Here is a 16,288-nt window from a genome sequence, read left to right on the forward strand (position 1 = left end):
GTACTCAGGTGCCTTCCCCGCTGGGGATCGGGGCACATTTGGTCAGACCTGACGGCGCCTTTATTTTTGGGCTTTCAGGCACCAGGTTGCGGCTCAATAGGTCTGTCAGACTGCAGCTCAAATTAGTCTGCATGCTTTTTCGAAGCACTCCCAACGCATGCTCATGCTTTGGCAGACGTGGGCTTGGACAGACGCATTTTTCCGGCGTCTGTCGCCCATTTGTGAAGTTAGGTTTGCCTGCTTCTCAGTTGTCTGTTTATTCCCACCCATGGACTGCTTTTGAACGTCCCATGGTCTGGGTCTCCCATAGGAACGATAAAGAAAAAGAGAATTTTGTTTACTTACCGTAAATTCTTTTTCTTATAGTTCCGTCATGGGAGACCCAGCACCCTCCCTATGCCTGTTGGCAGGTTTCTTGTTCCGTGTGTCTTCACCGGCTGTTATTGTTGTAGACAGAGGTTCCGGTTCTTCCGGTTTTTACTCTGTCTCTCTTGTGGGTGGATGTCCTCCTTCAGCTTTTGCACTAAACTGGCTAGATCTGGCTAGCAGGGGGTGTATATGCTAGGAGGGAGGAGCTACACGTTTTTGAGTGTAGTAACTTTGTGTGTCCTCCGGGGGCAGTAGCTATACACCCATGGTCTGGGTCTCCCATGACGGAACTATAAGAAAAAGAATTTACGGTAAGTAAACAAAATTCTCTTTTTTTCGTCTGGGACTACCGCGCCGACCGTGCCTGTTTGTCGGCCGCGGTTTATACTTTAGTCCCCGGCTTTTGCGGCCTAGTGTGTTAAACTCCCGCCCCTGAGCCTGCCAGTCAGGGAAAAAGGCGGGACGGTCGGTATGATGCCGACAGTGAGGGCTGGAGCACACTTCGCTGTCCTCCGCCCCCCTCACTGATCACTATGGGCCACCAGGTTCCCGCACTTTTGCGGTTCCGCCCACGGCTCTCTCCTCCCCTCGGAACGCCGGCAGCCATTGTTATAATTCTGCCGGTGGAGGATCTCAGAATCTCCAAAGGTTTCCCACTGCTCTGGGAGAGGGGGATCCTAACCGGTCGCCATGCAGGGACCGGGCTCCATCCGCAGCCCCTGGGGGATTCTGACGGACAGGAGACTGGACATAATCAGGGACAGAGCCCTGCATCATAAGGTACTCTGTGTCCCCTGAGGGACGGTGCATGCAGCATCTGGGTTACAAATGCCGCAGCGGTTGCTGAGTGGTTTGTGAGACTGGGACTATCGCGCCGACCGCGCCATGTTTGCCGGCCGCGTTTTTAAATTTAGTCCCCGGCTCTTGCGGCCTAGTACCATATACCCGTTCTCGGGCCTGCCAGTCAGGGGTAACGACGGGACGGCCGACTGGACGTCGGCAGGGAGGGCTGGAGCATACGTTGGTATCCTCCTTCCCCCTCACTGAGCACTGTGGGGCACCAGTTTTCAGGTGCTGACCCCCCTTGGTACCGCAGTGTATATATATATGTTTATTTATATGGTATATGATCTCACTGTTCGGCAGCATTATTTGCTTTTGGCTGTATACCCTCACTGATTACTCTGCGGACGACATGCTGTTGTCTGCTCTTAAAGAGTAAGGGTGCCAAGGCACTGGCTTATTTTACAACCTGTACCTCTTGTGTGGCTATATTACAGGCAGGTTCCACATACCCTCATTGGGTACAATGCTTGGCCCCGAGGGCACTCACTCAGCCGGAGCCTCCGGCACTGGGGGGACCCTCGGCCAGGTGGTACCGCCGGTTTCCACTGCACAGATGACAGGGACAGAGTTTGCATGTTGGAATCAGCAAATCTCTGAGTAGCTTTCACATTCCAGGACTCAGTCTATGGACAGAGAGTCTGCTAAGATACTGGAAGCCTTGCAGTCCAGACCGATAACACAGGGCCAGGGAGCTGTGAGTTCATCGCTCCCGGGTTCCTCTGGGTCGGTACAACAAGGGGCTCCTGGGGTAACACCCAGATCCCACGGTGAGAACTCCGTCACGGACCGCGGCCTCTGATAGGCTAAGCGGGCCCGCTGGGAACCTTCCCCGACTTCATCAGGAGTGCGTGTTTCGATCACTCTAACTCCAGAGGGGCCGTCCAGAAGCACAGAACTTTACGGACAAGCGCTTACTAAGCGCCTTATTGACACGCGTTACCCTTTCCCCCCTGACGTTGTTAAGGGTTGGGCTTAGTGTCACAGGGTGGATTCTCCAGTCCCTAGGCTGGCGGCTAGATCCGTAGTATTAGTGGCAGATGCCATCTCTCACGAATGCCACTGACAGGCAAATAAAGCTTATGATGAAATCCATCTATGAAGCCATAGTCGCATCTTTTGCTCCAGCCTTTGCAGCCGTGAGGGCACTCCAAGCTATCTCAGCTTCTCTGGCTGAGATTATTGCGGTTGCACATACCTCTGCCCCGCAGGTTGTGTCCTTCACTTCTCAGGCGTAGGTTTTTTCGTTCTACGCCATGAACGCCGTTCCTGGACTCTGCGAGCCGTACAGCGGTAGCATCCACCAATTCGGTGGCAGTCTGCAGGGCCATGTGGCTATGTGAATGGAAGGCAGGCTCTGCTTCCAAGAAGTTCTTATCCGGTTTGCCATTTTCTGGCGACCGTTTGTTTGGCGAGCAATTGGATGAAGTTACTAGACAGTCCAAGGGAAAGGTATCGTCCTTGCCCCAGTCCAAAGGTTTCGGTCATTTCGGTCCTCAGCAAAGTTCCGTTCCTCCATGTCCAACAGGTCAGAGGAGGGCTAGAGGAACTCTTCTGCATGGCGGTCTAAGTCACAAGGCGGCTTCCTCATGACTTCGGCCTCACCAAGACCGCGTCCTCGGTCGGTGGCAGCCTCTCCCGCTTTTGCGACGCCTGGTGGCCACATGTCCAAGACCGATGGGTGAGAGACATTCTGTCTCAAGGTTACAGGATAGAGCTCTGCTCTTGTCCTCCGACTAGTTTCTTCAAAACATCTCCGCCCCCCGAGCGAGCCGATGCACTTTTTCAGGCGGTGAACACTCTGAAGCCTCGATGTCACAAGGAGACTTCCTAGCATCAATTGACATCAAGGATGCTTATATCCATGTGCCGATCGCACCCGAGCTTCAACGCTTTCTGCGTTTCGCCATCAGGGACGAACACTTTCAGTTCGTGGCACTGCCATTCGGCCTGGCGACAGCCCCACGGATCTTCACCAAGGTCATGGCAGCAGTGGTGGCGGCCCTACAGGGCCACTTGGTGATCACTTACCTAGTCGGTCTTCTAGTCAAGACACCCTCCTGGGTGGCATGTCGACTCAACCTGACCATTGCTCTGGAGACCCTCCAGGGGTTCGGGTGGATCATCAAATTTCCAAGGTCAAAACTGACACCGACCCAATCACTGACTTGCCTCGGGATGGAGTTTCATACTCTCTCAGCGATAGTGAAGCTTCCGCTGCATAGTCAGCGTTCACTACAGACAGGGGTGCAATCTCTCCTTCGGGCCCAGTCACCCCTTGAGGCGCCTCATGCACTTTCTAAGGAAGATGGTGGCAGCAAGGGAGGCAGTTCCCTTGCGCAGTTTCGTCTGCGTCCGATTCTATCGGACACCGCAAATGGGACAGGAGGTCGACGTCCCTAGACAAGAACGTCTCTCTTCCCTTGCAGCAAAACCTCTCTTCAGTGGTGTCTTCTTTCCACTTCCTGGGCGGAGGAAAAATCCTTCCGGCCCCCAGCTGAGGCTGTGGTCACGACGGACGCGAGTCTGTCAAGGTGGGGGAACGGTCTTCCTCCACCACTCGGCTCCGGGAACCTGGACTCCGACAGAGTCCTCCCTTCAGATCAATGTTCTGGAGTTAAGGGCAGTGGATCTAGCCCTAAAGGTGTTCCAGCGGTGGCTGGAGGGCAGGCAGATCCGAATTCAGTCGGACAACGCCACGACGGTTGCGTACATCAACCACCAGGGCGGCACACGCGCAGTCGTCAAGCCTTCCGAGCAGTTCGGCGGATTCGGCTGTGGGCGGAAGCCACAGCCTCCACCATCTCCGCAGTTCACATCCCGGGCGTAGAAAACTGGGAAGCAGATTTTCTCAGTCGCCAGGGCATGGACGCAGGGGAATGGTCTCTTCACCCGGTCGTGTTTCTGAGATCTGTTGCCGCCGGGGAACGCCGGACGTCGATCTAATGGCGTCTCGGCACAACAACAAAGTCCCGGCATTCATGGCTTGGTCCAAGGATCACAGAGCTCTGGCGGCAGACGCGCTAGTTCACGACTGGTAGCAGTTTCGACTGCCTTATGTTTTTCCTCCTCTGGCACTACTGCCCAGAGTGTTACGCAAGATCAGGTCAGACTGTCGCCGCGCCATCCTCGTCGCTCCAGACTGGCCGAGGTGATCGTGGTACCCGGATCTGTGGCACCTCACGGTGGGTCAACCGTGGACACTCCCAGACCGACCAGACTTGCTGCCCCAAGGGCCATATTTCCTTCTGAATTCTGCGGCTCTAAACCTGACTGTGTGGCCATTGAGTCCTGGCTCCTAGCGTCATCAGGGATATCTCCAGATGTCATTGCCACCATGAGACAGGCCAGGAAACCAACGTCCACCAAGATCTATCACAGGACTTGGAGGATCTTCTTATCCTGGTGCTCTGATCAGGGTTTTACTCCCTGGCAGTTTGCCTTGCCCACTTTTCTTCTTTCCTTCAATCCGGAATGGACAAGGGCTTGTCTCTCGGCTCTCTCAAGGGACAAGTATCGGCGCTTTCCGGTCCCACCTTACAAGCGTCCGTTAACACCCTCGGATCTTAACAGGGTGCTGACGACTCTTCAGAAGCCACTTTTCGAGCCGATGCGGGATCTCTCTATCTCGCCTTTCGCAAAGGGTGGCCTTCCTAGTGGCAGTCACATCACTCAGAAGAGTGTCTCAGCTAGCAGCGCTGTCATGCAAAGCCCCCTTCCTGGTGTTTTCACCAGGATAGGGTGGTTCTACGTCCGGTCCGGACTTTCTCCCTAAGGTATCCCCGTTTCATCTCAATCAGGATATCGTCTCCCCCTCTTTGGGTCCGCATCCAGTTCACCAATGTGAAAAGGATTTGCATTTATTAGATCTGGTGAGAGCACTCCGGCTCTACATTTCTCGCACGGCGCCCCTGCGCCGGTCTGATGCGCTCTTGTCCTTATCTCGGGCCAGAGTAAGGGATTTCAGGTTTTCAAGTCAACCTTGGCTCAGTGGATCAAGGAACCGATTCTTGAAGTCTACCGTTCTTTTAGGCTTCCGATTCCTGCAGGGCTGAAGGCCCATTCAACCAGAGCCGTCGGTGTCCTGGGCATTGCGACACCAGGCTACGGCTCGGCAGGTGTGTCAGGCGGCTACCTGGTCGAGTCTGCACACTTTCACGAAACACTATCAGGTGCATGCCGATGATTCGGCAGACGCCAGCCTAGGTAGGCGACTCCTTCAGGCGGCAGTTGCCCACCTGTAAGAGGAGGCCGTTTTTCGGCTCTTTTTATCGAGGTATTCTTTACCCACCCAGGGATTGCTTTTGGACATCCCAATTGTCTGGGTCTCCCAATGGAGCGACAAAGAAGAAGGGAATTTCTTTGTCGCTCCATTGGGAGACCCAGACAATTGGGTGTATAGCTCATGCCTCCGGAGGCCACACAAAGTATTACACTAAAAGTGTAAAGCCCCTCCCCTTCTGCCTATACACCCCCCGTGCATCACGGGTTCCTCAGTTTACATGCTTTGTGCGAAGGAGGTCAGACATCCACGCATTAGCTCCACAGCTTGGTCAGGAGCAGCTGCTGACTATGTCGGATGGAGGACACTCGGTGATTCCTTACTTAAAGATGGTAGCAGCAATGGAGGCAGTTCCTTTTGTGCAGTTTCATCTGCGCCCACTTCAATGGGACATTCTCCGCAAATGGGACAGGAAGTCGACGTCCCTCGACAGGAACGTCTCCCTCTCCCAAGCAGCCAAAGCTTCCCTTCGGTGGTGGCTTCTTCCCACTTCATTGTCGAAGGGGAAATCCTTCCTACCCCCATCCTGGGCGGTGGTCACGACGGACGCGAGTCTGTCAGGGTGGGGAGCAGTCTTTCTCCACCACAGGGCTCAGGGTACGTGGACTCCCTTCAGATCAATGTTCTGGAGATCAGGGCAGTGTATCTTGCCCTAAAAGCGTTCCAGCAGTGGCTGGAAGTCAAGCAGATCCGAATTCAGTCGGACAACTCCACAGCGGTGGCTTACATCAACCACCAAGGCGGCACACTCAGTCGTCAGGCTTTCCAGGAAGTTCAGCGGATTCTGATGTGGGTGGAAGCCACGGCCTCCACCATATCCGCAGTTCACATCCCGGGCGTAGAAAACTGGGAAGCAGATTTTCTCAGTCGCCAGGGCATGGACGCAGGGGAATGGTCTCTTCACCCGGACGTGTTTCAGGAGATCTGTTGCCGCTGGGGCATGCCGGACGTCGACCTAATGGCGTCCCGGCACAACAACAAGGTCACAGCATTCATGGCACGATCTCACGATCACAGAGCTTTGGCGGCAGACGCCTTAGTTCAAGATTGGTCGCAGTTTCAACTCCCTAATGTGTTTCCACCTCTGGCACTGTTGCCCAGAGTGATACGCAAGATCAGGTCAGACTGCCGCCATGCCATTCTCGTCGCTCCAGACTGGCCGAGGAGGTCGTGGTACCCGGATCTGTGGCATCTCACGGTGGGCCAACCGTGGGCACTGCCAGACCGTCCAGACTTGCTGTCTCAAGGGCCGTTTTTCCATCTGAATTCTGCGGCCCTCAACCTGACTGTGTGGCCATTGAGTCCTGGATCCTAGCGTCTTCAGGGTTGTCTCAAGAGGTCATTGCCACTATGAGACAGGCCAGGAAACCAACGTCTGCCAAGATCTACCACAGGACGTGGAAGATATTCCTTTCTTGGTGCTCTGATCAGGGATTTTCTCCCTGGCCATTTGCATTGCCCACGTTTCTTTCCTTTCTTCAATCAGGATTGGAAAAAGGTTTGTCGCTCGGCTCCCTTAAGGGACAAGTCTCAGCGCTCTGTGTTCTTTCAGAAGCGTCTTGACAGGCTTTCTCAGGTACGCACGTTCCTGCAAGGGGTTTGTCACATTGTTCCTCCTTACAGGCGGCCGTTAGAACCCTGGGATCTGAACAGGGTTCTGCTGGCCCCTCAGAAGGCACCCTTTGAACCTTTGAAAGATATTTCTCTTTCTCGCCTTTCGCAGAAAGTGGTCTTCCTAGTAGCAGTCACCTCACTTCGGAGAGTGTCTGAGCTAGCAGCGCTGTCATGCAAAGCCCCTTTCCTGGTGTTTCACCAGGACAAGGTGGTGCTGCGCCCGGTTCCGGAATTCCTTCCTAAGGTGGTATCCACCTTTCATCTCAATCAGGATATCTCCTTGCCTTCTTTTTGTCCTCATCCAGTTCATCAATGTGAAAGGGATTTGCACTTGTTAGATCTGGTGAGAGCACTCAGAATCTACATTTCCCGTACGGCGCCTCTGCGCCGCTCGGATGCACTCTTTGTCCTTGTCGCTGGTCAGCGTAAGGGGTTACAGGCTTCCAAATCCACCCTGGCTCGGTGGATCAAGGAACCAATTCTTGAAGCCTACCGTTCTTCTGGGCTTCCGGTTCCCTCAGGGCTAAAGGCCCATTCTACCAGAGCCGTCGGTGCGTCCTGGGCTTTACGGCACCAGGCGACGGCTCAGCAGGTGTGCCAGGCGGCTACCTGGTCGAGCCTGCACACTTTCACCAAACACTATCAGGTGCATGCCTATGCTTCGGCGGATGCCAGCCTAGGTAGACGAGTCCTTCAGGCGGCGGTTGCCCACCTGTAGGAACGGGCCGTTTTACGGCTCTATTATGAGGTATTATTTTACCCACCCAGGGACTGCTTTGGGACGTCCCAATTGTCTGGGTCTCCCAATGGAGCGACAAAGAAGGGAATTTTGTTTACTTACCGTAAATTCCTTTTCTTCTAGCTCCAATTGGGAGACCCAGCACCCGCCCTGTTGTTTTTTCGTGTACACATGTTGTTCATGTTGAATGGTTTCAGTTCTCCGAGATTCTTCGGATTGAAGTTACTTTAAACCAATTTATTTGCTTTCCTCCTTCTTGCTTTTGCACTAAAACTGAGGAACCCGTGATGCACGGGGGGTGTATAGGCAGAAGGGGAGGGGCTTTACACTTTTAGTGTAATACTTTGTGTGGCCTCCGGAGGCATGAGCTATACACCCAATTGTCTGGGTCTCCCAATTGGAGCTAGAAGAAAAGGAATTTATGGTAAGTAAACAAAATTCCCTTCTTTGTTTACTTACCGTAAATTCCTTTTCTTCTAGCTCCTATTGGGAGACCCAGCACCCGCCCCTATTCCCTTCGGGCTGTTGTTCTTTTGTGTACACATGTTGTTCATGTTGAATTGTTCTTTGGTTCATGGTTTCAGTTCTCCGAACATCCTTCGGATTGAATTTACCTTAGACCAATTTATAAGTTTCCTCCTTCCTGCTTTGGCACCAAAACTGATGAGCCCGTGATGCACGGGAGGGTGTATAGCAGAGGGGAGGGGTTACACTTTTTAAAGTGTAATACTTTGTGTGGCCTCCGGAGGCAGAAGCTATACACCCAATTGTCTGGGTCTCCCAATAGGAGCTAGAAGAAAAGGAATTTACGGTAAGTAAACAAAATTCCCTTCTTTTCCCTTGGCTTTCCTCTCGACCTGCCTTTTTTCCCTTGGCTTTCCTCTCGACCTGCCTTTTTTCCCTTGGCTTTCCTCTCGACCTGCCTTTTTCCCCTTGGCTTTTCTCTCGACCTGCCTTTTCCCTCGCCTTTCCTCTCGACCAGCTTTTTTTCCCCCTCGCCTTTCCACTAGTAACCAGTTTGTTTTGTTTTGTTTTTTTTTTTTTTGTTTTTTTTTTTTTTGTTTTTTTTTTTTTCTCCCTCCCCCACTTTTTAGGCCGCAGTGCAGTTTTATGGGCATGGTGATATCTCATGACATGCTGTTGGGGAGATGGAGATTATCTCTTGAACTGTTTGGCCGAGTCTTTATGGAAGATGTTGGAGCAGAGCCTGGTTCTGTAAGTAAAAAGTTCCAAAATACACTGTCCCGTTTCCACCCCCCACCTCCTCTCCTCACCACCTCCGATAAAATGTCATATGCTCCAGTTCAGTTTCTGTAGTTGTACGTCATAGGCACAACTAAAAAGCAGGTCAGACAATAAGACAATCACTGACTTGTTGGAGAACGTCTGTATGCATTCTCAAATGAGGCCTTCCTTGCCCATTTTTTTTTTTTTTTTCTTTTTTACTGTATGTAAAAGACCCCCCCCCCCCCCCCCCCCATCCAGTTGGTGAGATGTTAGACATTTTTGGACATTTTTACCTTTTTTGTATTTTGTGTTTTTCCAGATTCTGACTGAATTAGGAGGATTTGAAGTAAAAGAATCCAAGTTCAGAAGAGAAATGGAGAAGCTTAGAAATCAGCAATCCAGGGACCTAACATTGGAGGTATGAATGATTGGTGTGTAGAGCTGTATGAGCTTTTATGTATGATAAATTGATGATTGTTTTGTGGGCTGTAGGTTGACAGAGATCGAGATCTCCTTATTCAGCAAACCATGAGGCAGTTAAACAATCATTTTGGCAGAAGATGTGCCACGACGCCGATGGCTGTCCACAGAGTCAAGGTCACCTTCAAGGATGAGCCCGGAGAAGGCAGCGGAGTAGCCCGAAGTTTCTATACCGCTATCGCACAAGCGTTTCTGTCTAATGAAAAGCTGCCCAGTCTGGATTGTATCCAGAACGCCAGTAAAGGAACGCATACAAGTAAGGATATTTGATTGTAACCAATAAATGGTATGCTCCACCAGTCCGTATCCTATGGGTTCTATAAAGGTGCCACTTGGTCAGATTGCATAATTGTGCATATCGATCCAATGATCGGTCAGAGATTGCAGTTGTTGGTGCCATTGTTGGGGGAAGACTGTTTGCAGCCTTAGAACATATCTTCATACCGTATGTGGTGAAATCAATAAAAAGCCTAGTAAGATGGGTTCCTGTGACTTCTGTTTCAGGGGGTGGAAAAGTTACTAACAGCTGCTGCAATGAAGGTAAATCCTGACACAACCATCAATATGTTGTGACTGCACTGATGAACACCGGTCAACACTTTACAAGCAACTAGATTAACCGTTTACATGCAGCTCTTCCTCGAGGTTAACCCTTTAGAAGCCATACTCTTATTTTATCATTCCATTTGTGATTCTCTTTTGAGGAACCCAAGGAAAATGGATCAGTTTATCCCATTATATTCTTCAGGCCAAATCCTGACGCATCTGAGCACAATGCTGCAGAGACTAATCCCTCCCCCCGTTACAGTTGTTGTTTCATCACATTTGCTCACCTTTTGTAAAGTGAAAGTAAAACCTGTGTCCCTATAATACTGGGCGAAATCATCTGATTTTTCCAATGACCTGTTGTAATAGAGATAACTTATTGACTTTAAACCGCTGTCACTTTTTATGGTGGTCTCACTTTCAACAGGTCCACTGTAAAGGGAAGGTGCCGCGATTGTAATTTTGTATTAATTACTAATTATGGAATCAATTATTTTAATACAAAATTAAATTGTTTAGTTGTTTTTAGTTCTTTTTACTCAAATACTGGGGGCTGCCATCTTGGATTTGCTGTGCGTAATGACAGTTATGCACCTCTAATACGGCAGCGCCTGTGTATATGGTCGGACAGACTATTATCCCCTAGCTCCTGCACTGTAGCTGCCCCCCCTGTGAGCTGGACATGCCCCCTGGGCTGTTCAGATCATAGGTCAGGGAAGGAGACCGCCGCTATCTGTGTGAAGCCCACAATGTATGCGGTGTGCTCCACTTCCCCCCCCCCCCCCGTCACCGCTTTGTGCTCAGTGCGAGCTGAGCGGTGACAGGAGCAGCTGATGAGACCCTAGGCTGCCAGGAGTAGCTGGTGGGAGGTCTGAGGCGAGTATATGCGGTGGGGCGGTGATCGCTGCTGGCATTAGTACAGTACCTGGTGTCCTGACAGCTCCTCCTGTCACTGCTCTGTACTCAGTGCAAGCAGCAGGGAGTACTGGTGACAGGGAGCTGTTATCACAGCCTGACATCTATACTACAATGCCAGGCTGCAGATCACAGCTTTCCGCTGTGTTCAAAGCAAAGTAGAGAAATCATCACGCTGCTGTGCTCTGAACACAGTGACACAGCTCTGCTATATAACTGCACACTGATATAGCAGTGCTACAGCACTATGGGGACTATATTGTGGGGCACTGTGCCAGCTGTCTTTGACACTTTACACGGTTTTAGTATCGTTTTGCAGTGTACAACAAAATGGCTCCGCACTGTGATCCTAAATTTCATCCTCCCTTATCCTTTTGGAAACGCCTAGTAGGGGAGGGGGAGCTGTGACATCACACATGAGAGCAGATTACACCCACTTTTACTGCAGTTGTAAGCCAGGCTATTACACTTTGGTTTTCAGCAGCTGCTACCCCTAGTGTTAAAAAGTGGAACATATCAAATGTCTTTTAAATATCATTTGTTTTTAATGGAGCAAAACATGAAAAACTAAATTTAAAGACATTAAAATATTAATAATTTATAGTTTTTCAGTATTTAGAGAAACAAAAAAAAGGGAATTTTGTTTACCGTAAATTCCTTTTCTTCTAGCTCCTATTGGGAGACCCAGACAATTGGGTGTATAGCTTCTGCCTCCGGAGGCCACACAAAGTATTACACTTTAAAAAGTGTAACCCCTCCCCTCTGCCTATACACCCTCCCGTGGACCACGGGCTCCTCAGTTTTGGTGCAAAAGCAGGAAGGAGAAAACTTATAAATTGGTCTAGGGTAAATTCAATCCGAAGGATGTTCGGAGAACTGAAGACCATGAACCAAAAGAACAATTCAACATGAACAACATGTGTACACAAAAGAACAACTAGCCCGAAGGGCACAGGGGCGGGTGCTGGGTCTCCCAATAGGAGCTAGAAGAAAAGGAATTTACGGTAAACAAAATTCCCTTTTTCTTTGTCGCTCCATTGGGAGACCCAGACAATTGGGACGTCCAAGAGCAGTCCCTGGGTGGGTAAAAGAATACCTCGATAAAAAGAGCCGAAAACGGCCCCCTCTTACAGGTGGGCAACCGCCGCCTGAAGGACTCTCCTACCTAGACTGGCGTCTGCCGAAGCGTAGGTATGCACTTGATAGTGTTTCGTGAAAGTGTGCAGACTAGACCACGTAGCTGCCTGACACACCTGCTGAGCCGTAGCCCGGTGCCGCAATGCCCTGGACGCACCCACGGCTCTGGTAGAATGGGCTTTCAGCCCTGAAGGGAGCGGAAGCCCGGAAGAACGGTAGGCCTCGAGAATCGGTTCCTTGATCCACCGAGCCAAGGTTGACTTGGAGGCCTGAGAGCCCTTACGCTGGCCAGCGACAAGGACAAAGAGCGCATCTGAACGGCGCAGGGGCGCCGTGCGAGACACGTAGAACCGGAGTGCTCTCACTAGATCCAAAGAGTGGTGTAAGTACTGTGGAAAAAAGAAGCGCAATAGGGTCTTACCAGAGTGGTATTAGGGTGATAAGAATAAATTGCACTCACCAAAGGGAGTTGTGAAAGTCACAACTACTATGCAGGCATAGATTCCAGGCCAAAGGCAGCAGCACCCAGGATGGCTGATAACAGAGAGTAATGAAGTAGGGCTTTCAAGGCCGCGCCAGTGACCACTCTGACCAATAGTGGATTAATGTTCCTTTATTTCATCTTCAGGTCGACGCGTTTCTGGAGTCTCTGCTCCCTTCCTCAGGACACACAGGAAAAAAGTACATCAAATCTGATTTGATGTACTTTTTTCCTGTGTGTCCTGAGGAAGGGAGCAGAGACTCCAGAAACGCGTCGACCTGAAGATGAAATAAAGGAACATTAATCCACTATTGGTCAGAGTGGTCACTGGCGCGGCCTTGAAAGCCCTACTTCATTACTCTCTGTTAGATCCAAAGAGTGCAAATCCTTTTCACACTGGTGAATTGGATTAGGGCAAAAGGAAGGCAAGGAGATATCCTGATTGAGATAAAAAGGGGATACCACCTTAGGGAGAAATTCCGGGACAGGACGCAGAACCACCTTATCCTGGTGAAAAACCAGGAAGGGGGCTTTGCATGACAGCGCTGCGAGCTCAGACACTCTCCGAAGTGATGTGACTGCCACTAGGAAGGCCACCTTCTGCGAAAGACCTGAGAGAGAGACATCCCTCAGCGGCTCGAAAGGTGGTTTTTGAAGAGCCGACAGAACCCTGTTAAGATCCCAGGGTTCCAGCGGACATTTGTAAGGTGGGACCATGTGGCAAACCCCCTGCAGGAAAGTGCGGACCTGCGGAAGCCTGGCTAGACGTTTTTGAAAAAACACGGAGAGCGCAGATACTTGGCCCTTGAGAGAGCCGAGGGACAAACCCTTGTCCATTCCAGATTGAAGGAATGAAAGAAAAGTGGGTAAGGCAAACGGCCATGGAGGAAAACCGTTAACAGCGCACCATGATAGGAAGATTTGCCAAGACCTGTAATAGATCTTGGTGGACGTTGGCTTCCTGGCTTGTCTGATGGTGGCAATGACATCCTGAGATAACCCTGAAGACGCTAGGAGCCAGGACTAAATGGCCACACAGTCAGGTTGAGGGCCACAGAATTCAGATGGAAAAACGGGCCTTGTGACAGCAAGTCTGGGCGGTCTGGAAGTGCCCACGGTTGACCCACCGTGAGATGCCACAGATCCGGATACCACGACCGCCTCGGCCAGTCTGGAGCGACGAGAATGGCGCGACGGCAGTCGGACCTGATCTTGCGTAGTACTCTGGGCAGCATCGCCAGAGGGGTAAACACATAAGGCAGTCGAAACTGCGACCAATCCTGGACTAACGCGTTCGCCGCCAGAGCTCTGTGATCCTGAGACCGTGCCATGAAGGCCGGGACCTTGTTGTGCCGTGACGCCATGAGATCGACGTCCGGCGTTCCCCAGCGGCGACAGATCTCTCGAAACGCGTCTGGGTGAAGAGACCATTCCCCTGCGTCCATGCCCTGACGACTGAGAAAATCTGCTTCCCAGTTTTCTACGCCCGGGATATGAACTGCGGAGATGGTGGAGGCTGTGGCTTCCACCCACTGCAGAATCCGCCGGACTTCCTGGAAGGCTTGACGACTGCGAGTGCCGCCTTGGTGGTTGATGTATGCGACGGCAGTGGCGTTGTCCGACTGGATACGGATCTGCCTGCCCTCCAGCCACCGATGGAAAGCCAATAGGGCTAGATACACTGCCCTTATCTCCAGAACAATGATCTGAAGGGAAGACTCTACCGGAGTCCAGGTTCCCTGAGCCCTGTGGTGGAGAAAAACCGCTCCCCAACCTGACAGGCTCGCGTCCGTGGTGACCACAGCCCAGGTTGGGGGTAGGAAGGATTTTCCCCGCGACAGATGTGGGTAGGAGCCACCACTGAAGTGATGTTTTGGTTGCAAGGGAAAGAGAGACGTTCTTGTCGAGGGAAGCCGCACTCTTGTCCCATTTGCGGAGAATGTCCCATTGGAGTGGCTGTAGATGGAATTGCGCGAACGGCACTGCCTCCATAGCTGCAACCATCTTCCCCAGGAAGTGCATGAGGCGCCTTAAGGGGTGTGACTGACTCCGAAGAAGTGATTGCACCCCTGCCTGCAGAGAAAGCTGTTTGTACCGCGGTAGCTTGACTAACGCTTGCTGGGTATGAAACTCCATCCCGAGGTAAGTCAGTGATTGGGTCGGTGTCAACTTGGATTTCGGGAAGTTGATGATCCACCCGAACTGCTGGAGAGTCGCCAGAGCGACGGTAAGGCTTTGTTTACACGCCACCCGAGAAGGGGCCCTGACTAGGAGATCGTCCAAGTAGGGGATCACCGAGTGGCCCTGAGAGTGCAGGACCGCCACGACGGAAGCCATGACTTTGGTGAAAACCCGTGGGGCTGTCGCCAGGCCGAAAGGCAATGCCACGAACTGAAGGTGTTCGTCCCCGATGGCGAAACGCAGGAAACGTTGATGTTCGGGTGCGATCGGTACATGGAGATAAGCATCCTTGATATCGATCGATGCTAGGAAGTCTCCTTGTGACATCGAGGCGATGACCGAGCGGAGAGATTCCATCCGAAACCGTCTGGTTCTCACATGTCTGTTGAGTAGCTTGAGGTCCAGAACGGGACGGAATGACCCGTCCTTTTTTGGCACCACGAACAAGTTGGGGTAAAATCCGCGACCACGTTCCTGAAGGGGAACGGGAATCACAACTCCTTCCATCTTTAGAGCGTCCACTGCCTGAAAAAGTGCGTCGGCCTGAGCGGGGGGCGGAGAGGTTCTGAAGAAACGAACCGCAGGACGAGAGCTGAACTCTATCCTGTAACCATGAGACAGAATGTCTCACCCATCGGTCTTGAACATGTGGCCACCAGGCGTCGCCAAAGCGGGAGAGCCTGCCACCGACCGAGGATGCGGCTAGGGGAGGCCGAGAGTCATGAGGAGGCAGTCTTGGAGGCAGTGCCTCCTGCGGCCTTTTGGGGGCGTGACTTGGACCGCCACGCATAGGAGTTCCTCTGGCCTTTCTCCGGCCTGTTGGACGAAGAGGATTGGGGCTTGGCGGATGGACGAAAGGACCGAAACCTCGATTGGATTTTTCTCTGCTGAGGTCTCTTAGGTTTGGACTGGGGTAAGGAGGAGTCCTTTCCCTTGGATTCCTTAATAATCTCATCCAATCGTTCGCCAAACAAACGGTCGCCAGAAAAAGGCAAACCAGTTAAGAACCTCTTGGAAGCCGAGTCTGCTTTCCATTCGCGCAGCCACATGGCCCTGCGGACTGCCACGGAGTTAGCAGATGCTACAGGCGTACGGCTAGTGGAGTCCAGGACGGCGTTCATGGCGTAGGACGAAAAGGCTGATGCCTGAGAGGTCAAAGACGAAACATGCGGAGCAGAATTCCGTGTGACAGCATTAATCTCAGTCAGACAAGCCGAGATTGCTTGGAGAGCCCACACGGCTGCAAAGGTTGGGGCGAAAGACGCGCCCGTGGCCTCATAGATGGACTTCACCAAGAGCTCTATCTGTCTGTCAGTGGCATCCTTCAGGGATGAGCCATCGGCAACAGACACAACGGACCTAGCAGCCAATCTGGAGACTGGAGGATCCACCTTGGGAGAGTGAGCCCAACCCTTAACGACTTCAGATGGAAAGGGGTAACGCGTATCAGTGTGACGTTTAGCAAAGCGCTTGT

At 51.8% G+C, this 16,288-nt stretch overlaps 1 protein-coding gene across 1 annotated transcript in view; it reads left to right on the top strand.

Annotated features, from left to right (window-relative positions):
• UBR5 (ubiquitin protein ligase E3 component n-recognin 5) overlaps positions 1–16,288 on the top strand; it is a 392,825-nt gene that overhangs the window by 312,540 nt on the left and 63,997 nt on the right. The window contains exons 46-48 of the mRNA XM_075353032.1: positions 8,942–9,062; positions 9,394–9,492; positions 9,567–9,810. Coding sequence (XP_075209147.1) covers positions 8,942–9,062; positions 9,394–9,492; positions 9,567–9,810 — 464 coding nt within the window. The remainder of the gene's footprint in view (positions 1–8,941; positions 9,063–9,393; positions 9,493–9,566; positions 9,811–16,288) is intronic.

This window comes from Anomaloglossus baeobatrachus, chromosome 6, assembly GCF_048569485.1.
Source record: "Anomaloglossus baeobatrachus isolate aAnoBae1 chromosome 6, aAnoBae1.hap1, whole genome shotgun sequence".
Lineage (NCBI taxonomy): Eukaryota > Metazoa > Chordata > Amphibia > Anura > Aromobatidae > Anomaloglossus > Anomaloglossus baeobatrachus.